Genomic DNA, 23,474 nt, shown 5'->3' with positions numbered 1-23,474 from the left:
ATCCAATGAAATGGGTGGATCAGGGGAGGTTCTACAGAGGAATTAGGCTTGTTCTGAGACATAAGGAGCAATTCGGTAGATGGAGAACTAGGAGAACTTCGTTTGAGGCAGAGGAAATGGCATGTGTTGAAAGGCACAGAGGTGTGAGACGATATGGTGTCTTTGAAGAGTTATGTGTAGTTTGGTGTGGATGACCTAAGGGTTCACACATATAGGTTCTCGCATTTGGCCAAAGATGAGTGGAGATGGACGGGGCTAGAGCTAGATGGTTTAGTATCGTTGGCTAAATAAATTATCCAACTTGGAGACTACTGGGAACCCATTTGGCATCATTTTGGAGCAAAGTAAACTGGACAAAAGATCAGATAACTAGAAAGTTATTGCAACTAATTAGGACAAAACTCGTGAAAAGCCTAGCCTGAGCAGTAACAGCAGGAAAAGAGACAGCAGGGTGGCTTAGACAAATAGGAGAAAGAGGTTTTAACATATTTTCCTATGAAGTGATTTTGTTTGAGACACAGCATGATAGAGGGCTATTTTTGTAGAATTTTAGAGTTTAGAACTACCTTGGGGATCTAGTCTAGATTTTCCAAATGTGAGAAGTATTGGCCTGGAGAAAGTCACCTTAAAAAAATTCTGTGGTCAAATAACTTTGAAAAATACTGCATAATATATTCTTCTCTTGGAGATTCCTAGCAAATTCATATATCCCAGTTTCTGTGAGATCTTGCTTACTTCTGTCATTCTGTACAGAGAGTATATGGTGTGTTTGTGTAGAAACCAGATTGCAAATTTCATCTAAAACCTTTAACAAACTTTGAAATCATTCTAAATTCAGAATGTGCTAGCGGACTCTCAAAACTGGGACCAGTGTGGGCACCCAGCCCTCTAGGCTTTCTCTCTCTCTCTATTATTTCTTCTTTTATGACTTTGGGGAAGGAACTACTTCTTGGGTAAATGCCTGTGAAAATGGATCTGACTCCAAGCAGTGCTTAAAACATAAGTAATGATTATGATATGCTCTGGGATCCTTTCATGAAGTCTACCATTTAAATGCAAATGATTGCACAGTAACCTAAAGGGACCAGGGGTCTACACTAGCTTAGCAAGTCCTCTGACTCAGACTGATTTTATCCATTAGCCCCACTGCATAAGCCTAATGCACAACAGCTCTACCTCATCCAAACTTTATTGCAAGTTGAGGATCAAGTGGTATTTAAAGCATGATATATCTATTACTACATCTGTTTAGTGCTGAATCAGGCAATAATACTTGGAAATTCCATTGCTACTGGTTGTTAATGAGGCAAAACATGGGAAAGATATTTGTTAATTATGGAAGCAACCAATTTCTTAGGGATAACTGTTATTACTGTAATCAACATTTTATACAAAACAGCAAGGTACTTTGTTCTCATGAAGAAGATAGAGTTTGTGGCATTTGCTGTGCCTTTCTTACAAATTGATTGTAAACTGCCAGCCACTCCCTAGTAGTTAGCAGTCAATCTGTTACCAAGTGCAGAGCATCCTGAGATGTGTTTATGATATTGGTGTGTTACCCATAGCTGGACCTTCTCTCTTACTCTCTGGTTTTTAAAATGGCAGGATGTCAAGGTGTATGGCAAAGGAAATCCCACGAAAGTGGTAGCTGTAGACTGTGGGATAAAAAACAATGTAATCCGCTTACTAGTAAAGGTAAGTAATTTGTTCCATCTCAAGGATGGGCATTTCTAATATTGATCATTAGTGTTAATCTGATTTCCTCTATCTGTTTCAGAGAAAGCTTGTGTATTCTGTCAGAATGTCAGGGGATATACTCTTTTCTTGTTGCCTTTGATCTATTAGATAACACATTTATTCCTGTTAAAATTAGACATGTAGATTTCTGTTAAAAAAAACCCAAAAACCTCAAAGGCCACAAAAACACAGAAGGAAATGAAGACTGTTCTTTTCACTTACTGACAGACATTCTGAGACATGACACACTCAGTTTCTTGGGGTTTAGAGATAACCAAAAAGGTAGTCAGTAGGAGAACTCCCCCTTTGGGTTACAGTTATTATGTACCACATGTTTGTAGGGGTTATGCCCTGATATAGTACAAACTTGCACATTGCTTTATATCAACTCTTAGAGAACCAATTGAAATTAGACCTTAAAAGTACTTGAGGAGAACGTAACCATTATTACAATGTTTTCTTAAACATTGTTTTGTTGGGATTTCTCCTTCTCTTTCTCTCTCTGTCTCCCTCTGTCTCTTTGTCTTTCTATTTCTCTTATACACATGCACCCCACCCCTAGATATATTTGCATAACACCAAATTAGCGTGGGTAAAGGAGAATTCTTCAATTCACTCTTTTTGTTATAGAATATCAGCAACATCCAAATCATGATTTTGAATGCTGATCAATTTTATTAACAAAAATGTGCATGGACCCTTAAATAGTAGATGCTGTGGTTGGCCTAGCCATATCTCCCTCTCATTTTATCATTTTAAGGCATTTTGTTCATCTTCTAGTTGCAAGTTTCTGCATCTTATTGCCTGAGGGCTCTCTTTGGTTGGTTGGAGGCCGCTGGCAGGCAGGAAATGACATAGAATTAATGATCCCTGGAGCAGCCCCAATCAATGACAGAGTATAAATTCCCCAGCTCCTTTGCCACATTGCTAAGCTGTTGTTAGGTGAAATATGCTACACTGGCTCTCAGAATTCCCCAGTGGGCTGAAGCTCCTTTTCTTCATTGTGGTAACTGCCCGATAATGCACACCTTATTAGGGTCTTTCCCCATGTTGCTTTCTATTGGTATTTCCTGTAAACCCCTCCAAAGAAACTTCTTTCTCTCAAATTCTTATATCAGGAAATGCTTCTAGGGAAATAATCAAAGACATCTTCCCATCCACTTTTGTATAGAAAAGTTCTAATTTCTCTATCAGAATATAGGTATTATAGATAATATGAAAAAACCCTAGGAAAGAAGTCACTAAAATTTGGTCAGACAAAAAATACAGAATTGAAAAGTGCCCTTCGCCACTTTGGCAAAGAAAAATATTATTAAATTGACCATTCTTGTGTTTCTTTTCCAGCGAGGAGCGGAAGTGCATGTAGTGCCCTGGAATCATGATTTCACCAAGATGGAGTATGATGGGCTTTTAATTGCTGGAGGACCTGGGAACCCAGCTCTTGCACAACCGCTAATTCAGAATGTCAAAAAGGTGCAGTGAACCTGGGATAGTCTGTGTCTGTGTGTGAAGTGGAGAGAGTCTGCTCTGCACGGCTGAAAAAGCTGTAATATATTTTATTTATACAAGTAATTTTTTAGTACTCCTATTTGTGACCTCTGAGACAATGTCAGCACAGATAGTATATAGGGGGAACCAATGAGGAGAGAGTTCCACAGGAAGCAGAACAAAGAACTTTAGACAAAGTGACTGGGATTGTGTCCTTGAGTGCAGAGAGCTGGAGTCCAGTCTCCAAATGTATTGTCTGTACAACTGGAAAATGACAACTTGGGACCTATAAGACCTTCAAGTTTCCAGAGAAATATTAAATTAGATGTAGTTTAGTCTGGATGTTAAGTACATTCTATTGAACTTTAATGCTGCAAATTGTCAATCCCGTCCTTATTTATCGTCTAAATTTTTATTCAATTACTATTCTCTTTACCTTGTAAATTAAGAAAAAAAAAGAATGTTTCATTTTATTCCTTCAGAGATTGCATTTTTTAGAATCGTTCTTCTGGAGTAATAAAATTTTTCCCTGATTTAGATCTTGGAGAGCGATCGCAAGGAACCATTGTTTGGAATCAGTACAGGAAATTTAATAACAGGATTGGCGGCCGGTGCACAAGCCTACAGAATGTCTATGGCCAACAGGTAAGGTAGTTATTCTTCTGTTTACATGTCAGACTGGCTCTGAAATACTGTTAGTAACTAAACCAAAAAGACTTAGAGAACTTACGTGCCATTTTCTTCAGAATAAATCGACGAGCACACTATTATATGGTTCACAGTTGTCTGACTACCTGATACCACTTTTATTGCATTTTTGAAAGGCAGCCTTCTCTAACGATAACTTTGCTGTAGTTTAAAGTTATTTTCCTTTCCTTGGCATTCATTGAAGTTATAATACTCAATCAAATAATATTCCAAGGGAAATTGTTGTGATTTTAAGCTTGATTTCAGAGCACTGATAACATTGTAAAACTCTAGTGTGACTTAAGAACCAAGAAATCTTCAGCTCCTCTTGGTTTTACTTCCTTACCCCAAATGATGTTAATCTATTCAACATGGAACTTTCCCTCACAGTCCACCCTCCATATAAAGTATAATTCAAATTGATTCAGGACTGAGTAGTTATCTCCTTATTACCCCCAAGAACTCTTCTTTGGCTTTAAAATTACTGTAGCTCCCTTAAAATAAGTGGCTTATATTTGTCTCTGTTAAGCTAGTGAGCAAATCTTAGCTTTTTCTTATGAGTGCAATTCTCCTTTTCTAAAACTGATTACAGAAGTTTAATAGACCTGATATTTAACACACAACAAAGCTTCCTGAATTGATTTTTTCCCTAAAATTATTGGGATTAACAATCTGTGACTTTTCTCATGGAGTAATTTTCACTAAGCAATTGAAACTTTTGAATTTTAATAGGCTTCTCTTGTTCACTATTTTACAACTAATGCATTTATATTCTTTTCTTCACTTTTCCTTTTCCATATTCTTTTTCCCCTTTTCCCTCCAGAGGGCAGAATCAGCCTGTTTTGAATATCACAAACAGACAGGCTTTCATTACTGCTCAGAATCATGGCTATGCCCTGGACAGCACCCTTCCTGCTGGTTGGAAACCACTTTTTGTGAATATCAATGATCAAACAAATGAGGTAAGTGCTCTCAGTAAACCTGTTGAGCGAGTGATGAGAAGTGCAGGACTTTTAATACTCTGTTTTACAATTACCTTTCCCTTGTTTATGTGGGCTTTTCTGGGGTGTGTATGTGGAAGAATTCTTGTTTCAGATTATTTCCCACAGCCCTCTGCTTTTTAAAAAGTAATTTCTCTCTGTCTTATTCTCTTATTGGTTGACTCATTAAGATCCACAATTTGAGTGGTTAATCAATGGCTGTCTTACACGTTCATTGCTAATGGGTGATTGGTGGAGGTCTGTTTGAGCCTAGTCTACATGGGTCTCTGGGACTCACTTAGCACTGAAGTAGCCTTTGAGAAGACCCTTGGAGAAGTAATTTAGGAGTTGGAGAAAAGAAGAGGATTTGAGTTTATTCTGAACCAGAGCCTAGAGGGGCCTCAAAGGCTATAGACCAAATCAGTTGTTTTTAATAAGGGAACGACACCAGTTGAATCTTTATTGGCCTATTTTTATTAGTACTGTTTGTTTTTAGAATGTTCTCAAACTTTTAACTTAGTTTTTAAAGTTTGGACTTTATTGTTCACTGAACCATACCTAGTCCTGGTTGACATTCTTTGTTACTGAAGGAATTTCTTCCCATTTCTTTTTCCTTTAGGGGATTATGCATGAGAGCAAACCCTTCTTTGGTGTTCAGTTCCACCCAGAAGTCAGCCCAGGGCCAACAGACACTGAGGTATGTCAGAAAGATGAGGCCTATTATATATGAAAAATTTTTTTAATCAGAAATATATTTATGTGAAAAATTGAGAAACCAAAATAATCACCTGGGTGGTCTTAGTACAGAACATTCTTAAACAGAGCGCTTTGGGGCTTCCCTGGTGGCGCAGTGGTTGAGAGTCCGCCTGCCGATGCAGGGGACACGGGTTCGTGCCCCGGTCCGGGAGGATCCCACATGCCACAGAGTGGCTAGGCCCATGAGCCATGGCCGCTGAGCCTGTGGGTCCGGAGCCTGTGCTCCATAACGGGAGAGGCCACAACAGTGAGAGGCCTGCATACCGCGAAAAAAAAAAAAAAAAAAAGAGTGCTTTGATAATGCCCGTATTGTAAGAAAATTTCCCCATGAATATCATGGAGGAAATTTCTATCTTTTTAAACAGTTAAAGTGGGAAGGTGCTTAAGAAACTGATGCAATGTGATTTTTATTTAAATGAGTATCATTCTAATATATTTAGTCCTGAAATTTACAATTGTGGTACTATGCAAATGAATTCCCTCTCGCTATCTCATTCTCATAACTGAAATGAAATTTTAATCCCCCATCTATGACTTCACAAAAATCCCTATGGCAACTGTTTGTGTAGCCACGAAGGGAGAATAAACAGCAGCAGGAGCAGGAAGGAGGTCAGGGGTGTCGGGGAGGGTATACATGCAAATACACGAGTCAGATGGCTTAAGAAAAGAACCATAAGGAATGCTTAGAGGAGTTTTGTTTTTAATTTAAATATTTTTACTTTTTTGTGTAAGCTTCTGGTTCAATGTTCAAGAACATCTTTCCAAACAAGAGCTTGCAGTGATACTCAGAAAAGTCTGGGAAGTCTGAAGTGACTCTTCCTGTCCTATACACTAGGGCCTCCAGTAGTAATGCTGACAATTCTTCCTTGTCAGCAGATGCTCTCAGAAAAGACACCTAGGTAAAACAAAGAGGAGAATAAAAATTTTCCCATTGTAGACTCTACTTCCTCATCTCTGAGTTGCCTTTTCAGATATTTGCATTTTGTTCTTGTTTTAATATTATTAGGAAAGAATGGTTCTTAATAGCCAAAGTCACTACAACATTACCTACCCATGATGACACTCAAAAATAAAATTTAGTTTCATATATCTATTGCCTAATGCATGTTAATAGTTTTTTAACTTAAAATTTAGATTATTTGCCTATAGTAGGACTTCAGATTAGGAACACTGAAATTAAGATATGTGATATCCAGTATCACTTAGTTCTTTTTTTCTCCTGTCCTGCCAAATAGTTGCAAAATAAATATCTTTGTTGAAATTTGTCACCTCTAGTGCAACAGTGGAAGTAAATCATTGATAAAGTTTAAGAATAACCTTAGAGATATTTTTATACATAATACAATCTTTAGAGATATTTTTGACCTGATAGAAAATTTAAATATCCAGTTATTTCTAACTTTAGGGTGCATAAGTAACATAGCTTCATTTTTTTTTTTTGCATAGTTAGAATTTTATTTAGAAGAAGAAAATGCTTCATAATTAAGGGGCTGAAAATGACATTCTCAGAAGGCATTATTTGAAATGTTCATTCTCTGCTGAAAACTTTTTTTTTACATCTTTACTAGATTATAATTGCTTTACAATGTTGTGTTAGTTTCTGCTGTACAACAAAGTGAATCAGCTATATGTATACCTATATTGAAAACTTTCTTTTAATAGGATTTGACATGAGCAGTTAGAAGTGTTTATTTGATCTAATTCTTATAGTAGTAAATATTTAGTTTTGCCAGCTTTGGCAAAACAAAAACAAACAAACAAACAAAAAACAAATACTGCATAGCAATACTTATCCTAAAAAGTTATTTGTTGCTTATCTAAAGTTCAACTTGAACTGGGTATACTGTATTTTATCTGAGAATTTTGTGAGTTTTTAAACTTCTAACTAGTTGGCTATATGTTTTTTCTAGTACCTGTTTGATTCCTTTTTCTCACTGATAAAGAAGGAGAAAGGTACCACAATTACATCAGTTCTACCGAAGCCGGCCCTAGTAGCATCTCGAGTTGAGGTCAGTATATGTGGGCTTCCTTTTGGTTTATGTATTTTGGATTTTCTCTATTGTGTGATGACTTCTTTAAGTGAATGATGTAAACCTTTTTGATGTCTATGAAAAATGATTGGTAATATTGAAGTCACCCATCATTTTAGCATCTAATTATTTGGTCTGTTCTAGATGATTCATTGGATGTTCATTGGGAGCTTCATGTTTTGATTTAAAAATCATATCTTTTAATGTTCACTTCTTCTAGAACATTTGTAATGAAAATAATTTAATAGAGAATAAGGTTTAATTTAGTTTCAAATTTGATATATTTTCCATTACTCAATAAACCATAGCCCTATGTAAGCTTGAGATACAGTTCAGACTACAGAATCATTATAGATGATAGAAATTTTTGTTTCAACGAAAAACCCAAACAAACTTTTGGACAACCCAGTACCTCTAAAGAGCAGATAGATAAGGATTAATATAGTGTAAGACTCAACTCCTTATTTGTTTGAATATGTATTTAATATGGAAAGGTTTCTACACATTTCCTTCATAGTTAAGGCACACCTACACCCACACCATTATTACATAAAATTTAGAAGGGTGTATGTATATTTTTAAGTATATACATACATATATATATAAAAAATATATATAAAATCCTCTTTTTATGAACAAAAATAATTGATTTATATGTTTACATGAAATGATAAATTGAGTTAGGTGGTTTGTTTTAAAGATTTCTATGACAGCCTTTTTTCCTGAGATGGACAGATGGGAGGTAATCCAGCCACTCAATGTGAAATCAAACTGTGGATTCTTGGTAGCTAAAGAAGCCACCCCACCATACAGTGTATTTCTCAAAATATCAACTCATGTTTTTTAGATGCTTTTCTTTTTTTAAATGGTGAGGGAAAAGTGTAGTTTGGGATTCTACATTGCATTGCACATAGTAGACACTCCATAAATACAAAACAAGTTTCCCAAGTCCTTGTCTCTTGCAGTGACCTAGAACATCTTTCTCCTATGAAGGGCTTGGCAGTTGTGGTTAAAAAATAAGCAGAATTATTATTTGAATGAAATCATATATACAATTTGTATGAATTTCAGTATGCTGCCAAAACATGATCTTTTCATTACTGTATTTTCTGTAAATATTTCTGGACTGAACTGCAAAGTAAAGGCAAAATGTAAATATGAACATGTCCCTGTGTCCCTTTGCCTCCTGTGTTTTCTCTTCGTTTGTTAGGAAGGGCTTGTTTGTATTTATGCCTATTCTTTGTCCAGTAGAAACCCATGGAATAGTAATACATTTAGTCAATTAAAATTTAAGGAGATTTTTAATCTAAAAATTATATATATAAATTATATTTATTATATATACACATATAGATATACATTTCCATATATATTTATGTTGTTATTTTTAGATATTTATATATGTTTAATTAAAATGTAGACCTCTTTCAAAAAGTTTTTACTTAAGTGAAAAAAAACATGATCTTTGGAAATTCCTTTTTGGAATTAGAGATATTTAAATTGTTGGTCTTTTTACTCATATATTATGTATATTTCAAAACATTGTACTTTAAATAACCACATAAACACAGACAATATAGTTTATCTTTCCCATACTTAACAATGACTAATTTCCCCATCTTAATAATAAAAGCAATGCTATCTTCTTATTGCTTACAGGTTTCCAAAGTCCTTATCCTAGGATCCGGAGGTCTGTCCATTGGTCAGGCAGGTGAATTTGATTACTCGGGATCGCAAGCTGTAAAAGCCATGAAGGTGAGAGACTCTGATCTTTGCTGGAATTAATATACACTCCCTTTAATGAGTCTAATTAGTATTTTATAATTTAGATTTATGACACTACCTCTTTTCAAAGTCACTATAATTAATTTCTCCACATCTTATATGAAACGACGTTTGATCACAGACAAGATTTTTAACTTAAATGTGCACACCTGCAAATTAAGAAGGTTGGATTGATCTCCAGAATTATCTATGTTATCACCTATTTATATTGAAAACATAAATCTACTCTTATAGATGTTACTCAGTGAGGCAGTGAGTTTTTAAAACATATTTGTCTTTTGTGTGAAAGAGGGAATTTGGGTATCCCTGGCACTCTAGAGTACTTCAGGTGTTCTACAGGATGCTTCAGGCATCTCTTTGGTTGAAAGGGGGAAGATCCAGCTGGAGGAACAAAGGAAACAATGCCTTTTGTTCAAGCTTTAGAAGTTATTGCAGGTCACCTAATTCCCCCATCTGTGACTTGGACTGGATGACCTACCAGGAAGGTATGGCTGGATTTTCAAGTGGAATAGAGGGTTTGATACCTAAGTTGGGAAGAATATCCTCCCTATTTCTTCAGAGTCTCTCAAAATATCCCCAACCTTTATCATAGTAAAATAAACCTTTAGAAAACTGACACTATAAGTGTAAGATATTTCTATTGAAGAACTAACTTGGCTTCTCTTTGGTGTCCTTATTTTCCAGGATATTCCCCATTTTGGAGCTAATCAAGCCATCCAAAGTCAATGTGAGCTCTCTGTGACCTTGCCATAGGCTTTGTGGTGTCAAGCCACTCTTACCAAGAGACCTGGCTAGGAGAGAGCAACATAGGGAAGGAAGCAGGAGACTAGGACAACCAACAAGAAAAACAGTTGGCCAAAATTTTCCTTTTTTTCTATGCTTTATTCAGTATTCTATATACAGAGATTTTCACCTGACAGATGTCTGTTGAAAACAGACACAGCCCCCCAATTACCTCACTCTTCTTCCCATTTGTTTTTATTTTTAATACTCTTCTCCATACACGCATGGATGTTTACCCCATGCACACATGTTTTTTGTGTACATTTTCAAAGTGTGCTTTACTTCATTGTATTAAGATTCAATTTATCTTTAGATAGATAATTAGTGGGTATCCAATGGTTCAGATTGGTTAGAATACAGTCTAAGTGTGTTAAGGGTTTAGAACACATTTAAGTAGCATGCAATTTTTTATCCTATTTGGTAGTTTTATAAAGAATTAATATTTTCATAGGTTGTATTTTTTATATGCATTACATCCAAAAGGTGAAGTTATTGATTTGAACTGAAGAATAGGAATTATTAGATATAGTATTGTGATTAAGAGGTTAATAAAGATGAATTTATGAACTAAGTATTTTTAAAAACTTAGATTATGCATAAATTATAGCTGGAATTATACTAGAAAAAATGATGTAACATTTATTAAAATGGTTTGAATAGACACTCATCACATGAATTTATGGGACCTTTTCCTATGTAATTTGATTTATAAAAATAGCTATATTCATTGTATAGCACATTCAGGAAAATATTTAACAAAATACCTATCAATTGGTACTTTTCTCTAGTAGTGAGACGTTCTATAACTTCTGTTTATAATGTGCTCTCCGTTTGGACTCAATTATTTAAATTCTAACCCATATTTTAAATGCATTTGCTTATCTATATGTATCTATTCAATATTTTGTTAACAATACTCTTTAAAATAGTTCCTTACAATCTTAGAGAGGACTCATATTGAGGAAAGGGCATAGAACTTGAGTCATAAGACTTGGATTAGAGCCCTAATTTTGTCATTTATCAGCTGTATGATCTTTGGCAAGTCACTTAACCTTATTGAATCTCAGTTTCTTCATCTGTAAGGTGAAAATTTCTTTTATAGTCTTGCTATAAAAATCAACTAAATTAAGAAAAAAGTACACTACAAGTTTTAAGGCACTATTTGAATTTAAAGTAGTATGAAATATATTTAATTTTTCATTTGGATCCACTGCACCCCCAAGGATATGTAGGGCTTTCAATGATGATTTCTATACTTTCATATGAATATTTTGTTGACTTTTTAGAAGACTTCAAAATTGACATGCTAATAGGTAAAAAAACAAGAACCATCTGGCCGGATTTCATAATAATTATTTTACTAAATGTCACCCTCATCCTGGTCTATAATGCTATTATCCTTAGTAGCCTATATGAAGAATTATTTTAGGGGTCTCTCCAGATGTCAGGAATGAGATAGGGCTATGAATATCTTCACACACACACAAATTTTTATTTTTTATTTTTTGCCATACGGTCATTTTCTTTTTATATAATATGTATAAACAGTTATATAATGGTCTTTGTCAAAGCACTACAGCAGGCATAAAAATCTAAAGAGAATGGAAACCAGCAGAAGGCTCTCAGTGCTTCCAGCTAGAAGGGAACACATTATCTTGCATTTAAAATGTATGCTCAATGCTGTTCTTCAATAAATGTTAGAAAAGGAAGCAGCTTTGATGCTGCCTTTTTTCTATTTTATGTTTTACTCATTCAAAAAAATTTGGAATATTTTATTCTTTTAAGGTCGACTGAGCTGTAAAATTGAGTAGTATTTGTGGACCTCCAGTCAAATTCTATAGAAAACATCTCCAGCTTTCCTTGATACATACAGTGACAAGGAATTCAGGGTGATCCTCATGAGGTAGCCAGCTCTTTTTGGATAGTTTTATTTTCAAGCAGTTTTCTTCCTTCCTTTTACCAAATGTTTGTCATCCTTTAACTTCCATTCACACTGGTCCCATTACTGATCTCTAGAGCCCACAGAATAACCTAAAAGTTTTGTTACCTGATAATACCCTTCATTTGAACATGATTTTTCTCTTTAGACCATATATTAAGATTCTAGATCTTTTTGTTTCTTTCAGGAAGAAAATGTCAAAACTGTCCTGATGAACCCAAACATTGCATCGGTGCAAACCAATGAAGTGGGCTTAAAGCAAGCAGATACTGTCTACTTCCTCCCCATCACCCCTCAGTTTGTCACAGAGGTTATCAAGGCAGAACGGCCAGATGGATTAATTCTAGGCATGGGTGGCCAGACAGCTCTGAACTGTGGTGAGTTCTTTTAAGTTTAGTTGCAGAGTTTTGGTTCACACACTTATATATAATATTTTTTTGTTTGAATTTATTTAGCAGTTGTGCTCTGTGTGTTCATAAAAGTTTTCCACTGGGTGAGGAAGCTTAGTAAACAGCCACCTGAAAATGTCACATGATGAACATTACCAGTTCATTTCACAGAACAGCTGGGGGACAAAAAGAAACCTTTTGCTTTAATGCTCCAGGGTGACTGAGTAGGTTTTTTGAGTCCCCATCCTCCGTCCCCAGATACTGCTTTTCTCTGTTACCAGTGAAACTCTGAGAACTATTATGAGTGAAAAAGGGGAATTAACATTGATTAAGTGCTCTGTGCTCTTATGTATCAGCCCTGTGGCATTTGACTTTCACATATATTTTCATGTTTACATAGATCAGTCTCTCTACCATCCCTTCATGCATCTGCTGAGTCCAATGCTCTGTCCTATTTAAAATATTTCATACCTTTAGAATTAGATCATGAATGAGAATCTCATTGGCTAGTTTGGGTAAGCAGTTGGTGATATAATTTGTATGCCAACTATAAAAAACAGCCAAAGTTAGATGTTAAGTTAGTGGGAACACAAACGATTTTGTTAATTTTTAACCTAGATAGATACCCACATCACTGAGATTATTTACATAAGAGAAGCTCATTATAGGAATAGAACTTCCGTAGAAGGAAATGAAATATACTAAAATCTTAAGGCTCACTGTAATCCTACGATTTTTATTAATGAGAATAATAAAAATCATTTGGAGAAGGTGATAATATACATAATAGTAGCACCAGCAAAATGTTTTACTAAAATGTCTTCAGAATTTTTCTTTCAAAAATTTTTTTACTCTAAGTGCAATTCTGTTGTGGACTCTGGTGGCTTTTTGGAGTAAGATTTTTTTTTTTTAAAGTTGTATTCAGATATCTGTTATAGAAAACATAAGAGTTTGATATGTTAAAAACTGATTTATTTTGTTTTTCTGTAGGAGTGGAACTATTTAAGAGAGGTGTGCTCAAGGAATATGGCGTGAAAGTCCTGGGAACCTCAGTTGAATCCATTATGGCCACAGAAGATAGACAGCTGTTCTCAGACAAACTAAATGAGATTAATGAAAAGATTGCTCCAAGCTTTGCAGTGGAATCGGTAAGAAATCTTCATTATGGAGAAACAGGACCATTATGTGTCTTGCGTTGTAGAGAGAATGATTTGTCGTGCCTAAAAATAATAAAGTATTATATTTGTATATGTTATCTTCCAGAAATGTGTTATTACTTCAGAGACACTGTGTATTAATTGTGGCATTCAATGCTAAAACATTAGGGACAGGTATTAATAGTTTATTTTTATGAAAAGGGAAGCATAAGCTCAAAGATGATGTGGTTTATCAATGGTTGAAGTGACCTGAGTATCAAATCTCCTGAATCAAAACAAAGAACCATATCAACTTGCAATGCCAAAGTAATTTTTACCTTCTTCCTGGGATCAGTCACACATTTTGTAAGTGCGAATGTCCTGCAAATGGGAAATGGTTGAATTTAAATTTTTTTTTAGGGACTTCCCTGGTGGTCCAGTGGTTGTCTCTGTGTTTCCACTGCAGGGGGCACAGATTTGATCCCTGGGTGGGGAAATAAGATCCTGCATGCTGTGCAGCATGGCCAAAAAATAATTTTTTTTTTGTTAGAATGGAATAAACATTTTACAATAAAATTATCTAGAAAAAAAAGCCATTGGATCTAATCAGTAATATTTATGACTGAGAAACCTGTGGCTTAGATGGTTAAAGAGGACAGATTGTTTTGCATTTCTCTTAATCATTTTCCATCGTATCCTGTGACCATTGATGGGCTATTACCAGGTGCCAGGAAAAGATCAGCTTCCTGTACATCTCTTTTTGTCCCTGACTTTATTCCAGATTTCAGTCAGTGAAATGGGGGTACTGGAGACAGTTTCTGATGCAACTTCCTCAGTGTAGAAATAGGCAAATCCTCTGGGATAAGGCAAGTACTGCTGGGACAACTAAAAGTGGGCTATGTATGTTTTCAGAAAAGCATGCTATCAAGTATATAGCATGTTGCAAAGCTGTCAATCAGGAACAATCCCAGGATAGCTCTGCTGAACATGTGGAGAGCTCCTGCCGTATATTTATTCTTTCATTGCCAGATTTAATTATGCCCTTGCTTCCTTAGGATGAGAAATAGGCATATGGGAAAGGTATAATTACATTCCCATTGGTAGTGTAATAATATTCCATGACAGAAAAATATAGCCAACATATGCTGTATTCTGTAAGTTTAAAAAAAAAAAAAATCCCAAGCTTCTGAGACTACTCTCTGACTGAACTTGAAAAATAAAAAATCTCTTTCTATGTAATATTCCTAATGGCTTATTGCAATAATATCAAGTTAGATTCTGTACTAGAAAACCTTGTTTTGTTAAGAGACGAAGACTTTTAAACTGAACTTAAAAATTCAATGTAGCTCCCATTCTCAAATTAATGGCAACTATCTCACCTCTGGCCATTGCTTTATTTTTTATATTGCAAAATAAAATTTACCCCAAAGGTGTTAAAAAAGAGCCTTCACTGTATATTAAAAAATTCTAAAATTTAACGTAAAATTTGTAAAATAACACTTGTTTTTCAGAAGGAGATGAGGGAATAATAGAACATTTCCATAGTCATTTTTTCCAAATAAACTGACTTACCTGAGTTACCAGACTCTCTTGGTTGGTCTTTTCTACTGTCAGCTTCTAAAACTCTGAGTCCTTGTTCTTGTTGACAGGTTGAGGATGCACTAAAGGCGGCAGACACCATTGGCTACCCGGTGATGATCCGTTCTGCCTATGCCCTGGGCGGGCTAGGCTCAGGCATCTGTCCTAATAGGGAGACCTTACTGGACCTCAGCACAAAGGTATGCATTTTCACACACCAAATTCTGACCAGCCAAGAAAACTCCCTGATATATATAGTCTTTCAATTAGAGAAAGTTATGTAGATAAGAAATAACCTTTTCTCTGTTTATAAATCACTGCCACATCTCTAAATTGTTGTCCAAGAGATGACACTTTTGAAAGGGAAATACAGTGCAATTACTTACACTGGAACATAGCATTAACCCAAAGTCCGTCTTTACTGTACTGTCTATTGATTTCATTGATAGGCAGTCAATCCAGTTCCATCTCCCTCTGCTACAAAATCTGCTCCAAAACACCCATCATGCTAAAATATATTTTAGTGGTTTAAAAAAAAAAACAATATAATGTCCTATTTTGCCATTATCTTTTGAAACAATAAGACATGGATGACATCCGGTAAGGGAAATAAAACACATTGAGTAGTTTAGCTTTACCTCAAATTCAGGTGTTTAACATAACATGTTTAATATAAACCTCTTAGTACTATGAATGAGTGATTACTCTGCCAACTGCCACACACTTATATAAGCAAAAGTGAAATCTGAGTGCTTACCATTTACATAAAAATCACTTTATTTCTGAATACTCCTCTTCTTAAGTATTAAAGGGAAGATCTTGAAAGTTAAGATGTGCTCCAAAAAATAAATTAGAAATTAACACAGAAATCATGCTTCATGAAATCAGCGACTTTTGCCCACACTCTACTCCCACAGAATAGAGCAGTGTCTTGCAGTACTGGGGCTCAGTAAGTGCTTGTTGAATGAATGAATATGTGTGTAGGCAAAGAGGCTCATGTAACTTTCCATGTAGCAATTATGGATATGAAGCTGACAGACTTATTGTGATGGCTATTTTTAGGGGTGCTGAATAAATATCAAGCAGAGTTTATACCTTTATCATTATTTACTTTTTAGAGTGAAAAAGAATGAGCCCTTGAATTGTTGACATAAGATTTGAGAACAAACAAATAAAATTAAATATTTTAATAACTGCAATGACAAACGTACATGTCTACAAATTGGATTGAGTTTTTCTAAAGTTGCCAAAAAAAAACCCCAAAGGGAAACATATCTAATATAAATGTTCCTTGTTTCCATCTGGACTTCTGAATCATGTATTTAAAGAAAAGACATGTTTATGGAGGTATACATATTTTTCCTCTAGCATATTAGATGCTCCCAATGTTTTGATTTTCTTTAATTTTTTATTTTTTTTAACATCTTTATTGGAGTATAATTGCTTTACAATGGTGTGTTAATTTCTGCTTTATAACAAACTGAATCAGCTATACATATACATATATCCCCATATCTCCTCCCTCCTGCGTCTCCCTCCCACCCTCCCTATCCCACCCCTCTAGGTGGTCACAAAGCACCGAGCTAATCTCCCTGTGCTATGTGGCTGCTTCCCACTAGCTATCTATTTTACATTTGGTAGTATATATAAGTCCATGCCACTCTCTCACTTCGTCCCAGCTTGCCCTTACCCCTCCCTGTGTCCTCAGGGCCATTCTCTATGTCTGCATCTTTATTACTGTCCTGCCCCTAGGTTTTTCAGAAACTTTTTTTTTTTAGATTCCATATATACGTGTTACCATATGGTATTTGTTTTTCTCTTTCTGACTTAATTCACTCTGTATGACAGATTCTATGTCCATCCACCTCACTACAAATAACAATTTTGTTTCTTTTTATGGCTGAGTAATATTCCATTGTATATATGAGCCACTTCTTCTATATCCATTCATCTGTCGATGGACACTTAGGTTGTTTCCATGTCCTGGCTATTGTAAATAGAGCTGCAATGAACATTGTGGTACATGACTCTTTTTAAATTATGGTTTTCACAGGGTATATGCCCAGTAGTGTGATTGCTGGGTTGTATGGTAGTTCTCTTCTTAGTTTTCTAAGGAACCTCCATACTGTTCTCCATAGTGGCTGCGTCAGTTTACATTCCCACCAACAGTGCAAGAGGATTCCCTTTTCTTCACACCCTCTCCAGCATTTATTGTTTCTAGATTTTTTGATGATGGCCATTCTGACTGGTGTGAAGTGATATCACATTGTAGTTTTGAGTTGCATTTCTCTACTGATTAGTGATGTTGAGCATTCTTTCATGTGCTTGTTGGCAATCTGTATATCTTCTTTGGAGAAATGTTTATTTAGGTCTTCTGCCAATTACTGGATTGGGTTGTTGTGTTTTTTGATATTGAGCTGCATGAGCTGCTTGTAAATTTTGGAGATTAATCTTTTGTCAGTTGCTTCATTTGCAAATATTTTCTCCCATTCTGACAGTTGTCTTTTCGTCTTGTTTATGATTTCCTTTGCTATGCAAAAGCTTTTAAGTTTCATTAGGTTCCATTTGTTTATTTTTGCTTTGATTTCCATTTCTCTAGGCGGTGGGTCAAAAAGGATCTTGCTGTGATTTATGTCATAGAGTGTTCTGCCTATGTTTTCCTCTAAGAGTTTTATAGTGTCTGGACTTACATTTAGGTCTTTAATCAATTTTGAGTTTATTATTGTGTATGGTGTTAGGGAATGTTCTTTTTTTTTTACATCTTTATTGGACTATAATTGCTTTACAATGGTGTGTTAGTTTCTGCTTTATAACAAAGTGAATCAGTTATACATATACATATGTTCCCATATATCTTCCCTCTTGCCTCTCCCTCCCTCCCACCCTCCTTATCCCACCCCTCTAGGTGGTCAAAAAGTACTGAGCTGATCTCCCTGTGCTATGCGGCTGCTTCCCACTAGCTATCTATTTTACGTTTGGTAGTGTATATATGTCCATGCTACTCTCTCACTTTCTCACAGCTTACCCTTCCCCCTCCCCATATCCTCAAGTCCATTCTCTAGTAGGTCTGTGTCTTTATTCCTGTCTTGCCCCTAGGTTCTTCATGACATTTTTTTTTTCTTAGATTCCATATATATGTGTTAGCATACGGTATTTGTCTTTCTCTTTCTGACTTACTTCACTCTGTGTGACAGACTCTAGGTCCATCCACCTCACTACAAATAACTCAATTTCGTTTCTTTTTATGGCTGAGTAATATTCCATTGTATATATGTGCCACATCTGCTTTATCCATTCATCCGATGATGGACACTTAGGTTGCTTCCATCTCCTGGCTATTGTAAATAGAGCTTCAGTGAACATTTTGGTACATGACACTTTTTGAATTATGGTTTTCTTAGGGTATATGCCCAGTAGTGGGATTGCTGGGTCGTATGGTAGTTCTATTTGTAGTTTTCTAAGGAACCTCCATACTGTTCTCCATAGTGGCTGTATCAATTTACATTCCCACCAGCAGTACAAAGTGTTCCCTTTTCTCCACACCCTCTCCAGCATTTATTGTTTCTAGATTTTTTTGATGATGGCCATTGTGACTGGTGTGAGATGATATCTCATAGTTTTGATTTGCATTTCTCTAATGATTAATGATGTTGAGCATCCTTTCATGTGTTTGTTGGCAGTCTGTATATATTCTTTGGAGAAATGTCTATTTAGATCTTCTGCCCATTTTTGAATTGGGTCTTTTGTTTTTTTGATATTGAGCTGCATGAGCTGCTTGTAAATTTTGGAGATTAATCCTTTGTCAGTTGCTTCATTTGCAAATATTTTCTCCCATTCTGAGGGTTGTCTTTTGGTCGTGTTTATGGTTTCCATTGCTGTGCAAAAGCTTTTAAGTTTCATTAGGTCCCATTTGTTTATTTTTGTTTTTATTTCCATTTCTCTAGGAGGTGGGTCAAAAAGGATCTTGCTGTGATTTACATCATAGAGCGTTCTGCCTATGATTTCCTTTAAGAGTTTGAAAGTTTCTAGCCTTACATTTAGGTCTTTAATCCATTTTGAGCTTATTTTTGTGTATGCTGTTAGGGAATGATCTAATCTCATACTTTTACATGTACCTGTACAGTTTTCCCAGCACCACTTATTGAAGAGGCTGTCCTTTCTCCACTGTACATTCCTGCCTCCTTTATCAAAGATAAGGTGCCATATGTGTGTGTGTTTATCTCTGGGCTTTCTATCCTGTTCCATTCATCTCTATTTCTGTTTTTGTGCCAGTACCATACTGTCTTGATTACTGTAGCTTTGTAGTATAGTCTGAAGTCGGAGCCCGATTCCTTCAGATCTGTTTTTCTTTCTCAATAGTGCTTTGGCTATTCGGGGTCTTTTTTGTTTCCATACAAATTGTGAAATCTTTTGTTCTAGTTCTCTGAAAAATGGCATTGGTAGTTTGATAGGGATGGCATTGCCCCTGTAGATTCCTTTGGGTAGTATAGTCATTTTCACAAAGTTGATTCTTCCAATCCAAGAACATGGTATATCTCTCCATCTGTTTGTATCAACTTTAATTTCTTTCATCAGTGTCTTACAGTTTTCTGCATACAGGTCTTTTGTGTCCTTAGGTAGGTTTAATTCCAGGTATTTTATTCTTTTTTCAATGGTAAATGTGAGTGTTTCCTTAACTTGTCTTTCAGATTTTTCATCATTTGTGTATAGGAATGCAAGAGATTTCTGTGCATTACTTTTGTATCCTGCTACTTTACCAAATTCATTGATTAGCTCTAGTAATTTTCTGGTAGAGTCTTTAGGATTCTCTATGTATAGTGACATGTCATCTGCAAACAGTGACAGCTTTACTTCTTCTTTTCCAATTTGGATTCCTTTCATTTCTTTTTCTTCTCTGGTTGCTGTGGCTAAAACTTCCAAAACTATGTTGAATAATAGTGGTGTGTGTGGGCGACCTTGTCTTTTTCCTGATCCTAGTGGAAATGGTTTCAGTTTTTCAGCATTGAGGAAGATGTTGGCTCTGGGTTTGTCATATATGGCATTTATTATGTTGAGATAAATTCCCTCTATGCCTGCTCTCTGGAGTGTTTTTATCATAAATGGGTGTTGAATTTTGTTGAAAGCTTTTTCTGCATCTATTGAGATGATCATATGGTTTTTAACTTCAGTTTCTTAATACTATGTATCACATTGATTGATTTGCATATATTGAAGAGTCCTTGCATTCCTGGATAAACCCCACTTGATCATGGTGTATGATCCTTTTAATGTGCTGCTAGATTCTGTTTGTTAGTATTTTGTTGAGGATTTTTGCATTTATGTTCATCAGTGATATTGGCCTGTAGTTTTCTTTCTTTGTGACATCTTTTTCTGGTTTTGGTATCAGGGTGATGGTGGCCTCATAGAATGAGTTGGGGAGAGTTCCTCCCTCTGCTATATTATGGAAGAGTTTTGGAAGGATAGATGTTAGCTCTTCTCTGAATATTTTATAGAATTTGTTTGAGAAGCCATCTCATCCTGAGCCTTTGTTTCTTGGAAGATTTTTAATCACAGTCTCAATTTCAATGCTAGTGATTGGTCTGTTTATATTTTCTGTTTCTTCCTGGTTCAGTCTCAGAAAGTTATGCATTTCTAAGAGTTTGTCCATTTCTTCTAGGTTGCCCATTTTATTGGCATATATTTGCTTGTAGTAATCTCTCATGATCCTTTGTATTTCTGCAGGGTCAGTTGTTACTTCTTTTTCATTTCTAATTCTATTGATTTGAGTCTTCTCCCTTTTTTTCTTGATGAGTCTGGCTAATGGTTTATCAATTTTGTTTATCTTCTCAAAGAACCAGCTGTTAGTTTTATCGATCTTTTCTGTTGTTTGCTTCTTTTGTTTTTCATTTATTTCTGATCTGATCTTTATGATTTCTTTCATTCTGCTAACTTTGGTGTTTTGTTGTTCTTCTTTCTCTAATCGCTTTAGGTGTAATGTTAGTTTGTTTATTTGAGGTGTTTCTTGTTTCTTGAGGTAAGATTGTATTGCTATATACTTCCCTCTTAGAAGTGGTTTTGCTGCATCCCATAGGTTTTGGGTCATCATGTTTTTATTGTCATTTGTTTCTAGGTATTTTTTGATTTTCTCTTTGATTTCTTCAGTGATCTCTTGGTTACTAAGTAGTGTATTTTTTAGCCACCATGTGTTTCTGTTTTTTACAGGTTTTTCCCTGTAATTTATGTCTAGTCTCATAGTGTTGTGGTCAGAAAAGATACTTGATAAATTTCAATTTTCTTATATTTACCAGTGCTTGATTTGTGACCCAAGATATGATCTATTATGGAGAATGTTCCTTGAGCACTTGAGAAGAAAGTGTATTCTGTTGTTTTTGGATGGAATGTCCTATAAATATTAATTAAGTCTTTCTTGTTTAATGTATCATTTAAAGCTTGTGTTGCCTTATTTATTTTAATTTTGGATGACCTGTCCATTGGTGAAAGTGGGGTGTCAAAGTCCCCTACTATGATTGTGTTACTGTCGATTTCCCCTTTTTTGGCTGTTAGCACTTTCCTTATGTATTGAGGTGCTCCTACCTTGGGTGCATAAATATTTTAAATAGCTATATCTTCTTGGATTTATCCCTTGAGCAATATGTAGTGTCCTCTTTGTCTCTTGTAATAGTCTTTATTTTAATGTCTATTTTGCCTGATATGAAAATTGCTACTCCAGCTTTCTTTTGATTTCCATTTGCATGGAGTATCTTTCTCCATCCCCTCACTTTCAGTCTCTTTGTGTCCCTAGGTCTGAAGTAGGGCTCTTGTAGACAGCATGTATATGGGTCTTGTTTTTGCATCCATTCAGCCATTCTGTGTCTTTTGATTGGAGCATTTAATCCATTTACTTTTAAGGTAGTTATCAATATGTATGTTCCTATTACCATTTTCTTAATTGTTTTGGGTTTGTTATTGTAGGTCTTTTCCTTCTCTTGTGTTTCCTGGCTAGCGAAGTTCCTTTAGCATTTGTTGTAAAGCTGGTTTGCTGGTGCTGAATTCACTTAGCTTTTGCTTGTCTCTAAAGGTTTTTATTTCTCCGTCGAATCTCAATGAGTTCCTTGCTAGGTAGAGTAATAATCTTGGTTGTAGGTTTTTCCCTTTCATCACTTTAAATATGTCCTGCCACGCCTTTCTGTCTTGCAGAGTTTCTGCTGAAAGATCAGCTGTTAACCTTATGGGGATTCCCTTGTATGTTATTCATTGCTTTTCCCTTTCTGCTTTTAATATTTTTTCTTTGTATTTAATTTTTGATAGTTTGATTAATATGTGTCTTGGTGTGTTTCTCCTTGGATTTTTCCTGTATGGGACTCTCTGCACTCCCTGAACTTGATTAACTATTTCCTCTTCCATATTAGGGAAGTTTTCAGCTATGATCTCTTCAAATATTTTGTCAGTCCCTTCCTTTTTCTATTCTACTTCTGGGATCCCTATAGTTCGAACGTTTGTGCATTTAATGTCCCAGAAGTCTCTGAGACTGTCCTCTATTCTTTTCATTCTTTTTTCTTTATTTTGCTCTGCAGTAGTTATTTCCACTATTTTATCTTCCAGGTCACTTATCCATTCTTCTGCCTCAGTTATTCTGCTATCGATTCCTTCTGGAGAATTTTTAATTTCATTTATTGTGTTGTTAATCATTTTTTGTTTGCTCTTTAGTTCTTCTAGGTCCTTGTTAAACATTTTTTGTATCTTCTCTATTCTATTTCCAAGATTTTGGATCATCTTTACTATCATTACTCTGAATTCTTTTTCAGGTCGACTGCCTATTTCCTCTTCATTTGTTAGGTCTGGTGGGTTTTTATCTTGCTCCTTCATATACTGTGTGTTTCTCTGTCTTCTCATTTTTTTTAACTTACTGTTTTTGGGGTCTCCTTTTTGCTGGCTGAAGGTTCATAGTTCCTGTTGTTTTTGGTGCCTGCCCCCAGATGCTAAGGTTGGTTCAGTGGGTTGTGTAGGCTTCCTGGTGTACGGGACTAGTGCCTGTGTTCTGGTGAATGCGGCGGGATCTTGTGTTTCTCGTGGGCAGGTCTGCGTCCGGTGGTGTGTTTTGTGTTGTCTTTGTCCTTATGATTTTAGGCAGCCTCTCTTCTAATGGGTTAGGTTGCATTCCTGTCTTGCTAGTTGTTTGGCATAGGGTGTCCAGCACTGTAGCTTGC

The 23,474-nt window shown here is 35.6% G+C and overlaps 1 protein-coding gene across 1 annotated transcript in view; it reads left to right on the top strand.

Annotated features, from left to right (window-relative positions):
- The window catches only part of CPS1 (carbamoyl-phosphate synthase 1), a 135,250-nt gene that overhangs the window by 28,533 nt on the left and 83,243 nt on the right, over positions 1–23,474 (top strand). The window contains exons 7-16 of the mRNA XM_082630484.1: positions 1,606–1,695; positions 3,082–3,210; positions 3,764–3,870; positions 4,736–4,874; positions 5,512–5,589; positions 7,559–7,657; positions 9,338–9,433; positions 12,373–12,562; positions 13,565–13,722; positions 15,360–15,488. Coding sequence (XP_082486610.1) covers positions 1,606–1,695; positions 3,082–3,210; positions 3,764–3,870; positions 4,736–4,874; positions 5,512–5,589; positions 7,559–7,657; positions 9,338–9,433; positions 12,373–12,562; positions 13,565–13,722; positions 15,360–15,488 — 1,215 coding nt within the window. The remainder of the gene's footprint in view (positions 1–1,605; positions 1,696–3,081; positions 3,211–3,763; positions 3,871–4,735; positions 4,875–5,511; positions 5,590–7,558; positions 7,658–9,337; positions 9,434–12,372; positions 12,563–13,564; positions 13,723–15,359; positions 15,489–23,474) is intronic.

This window comes from Mesoplodon mirus, assembly GCF_964341445.2.
Source record: "Mesoplodon mirus genome assembly, chromosome: 8".
In the NCBI taxonomy this organism is placed as follows: Eukaryota; Metazoa; Chordata; class Mammalia; order Artiodactyla; family Ziphiidae; genus Mesoplodon; species Mesoplodon mirus.
The sequence above is the reverse complement of the archived record's forward strand: the minus strand, read 5'-3'. Positions and strand labels throughout refer to the sequence as shown.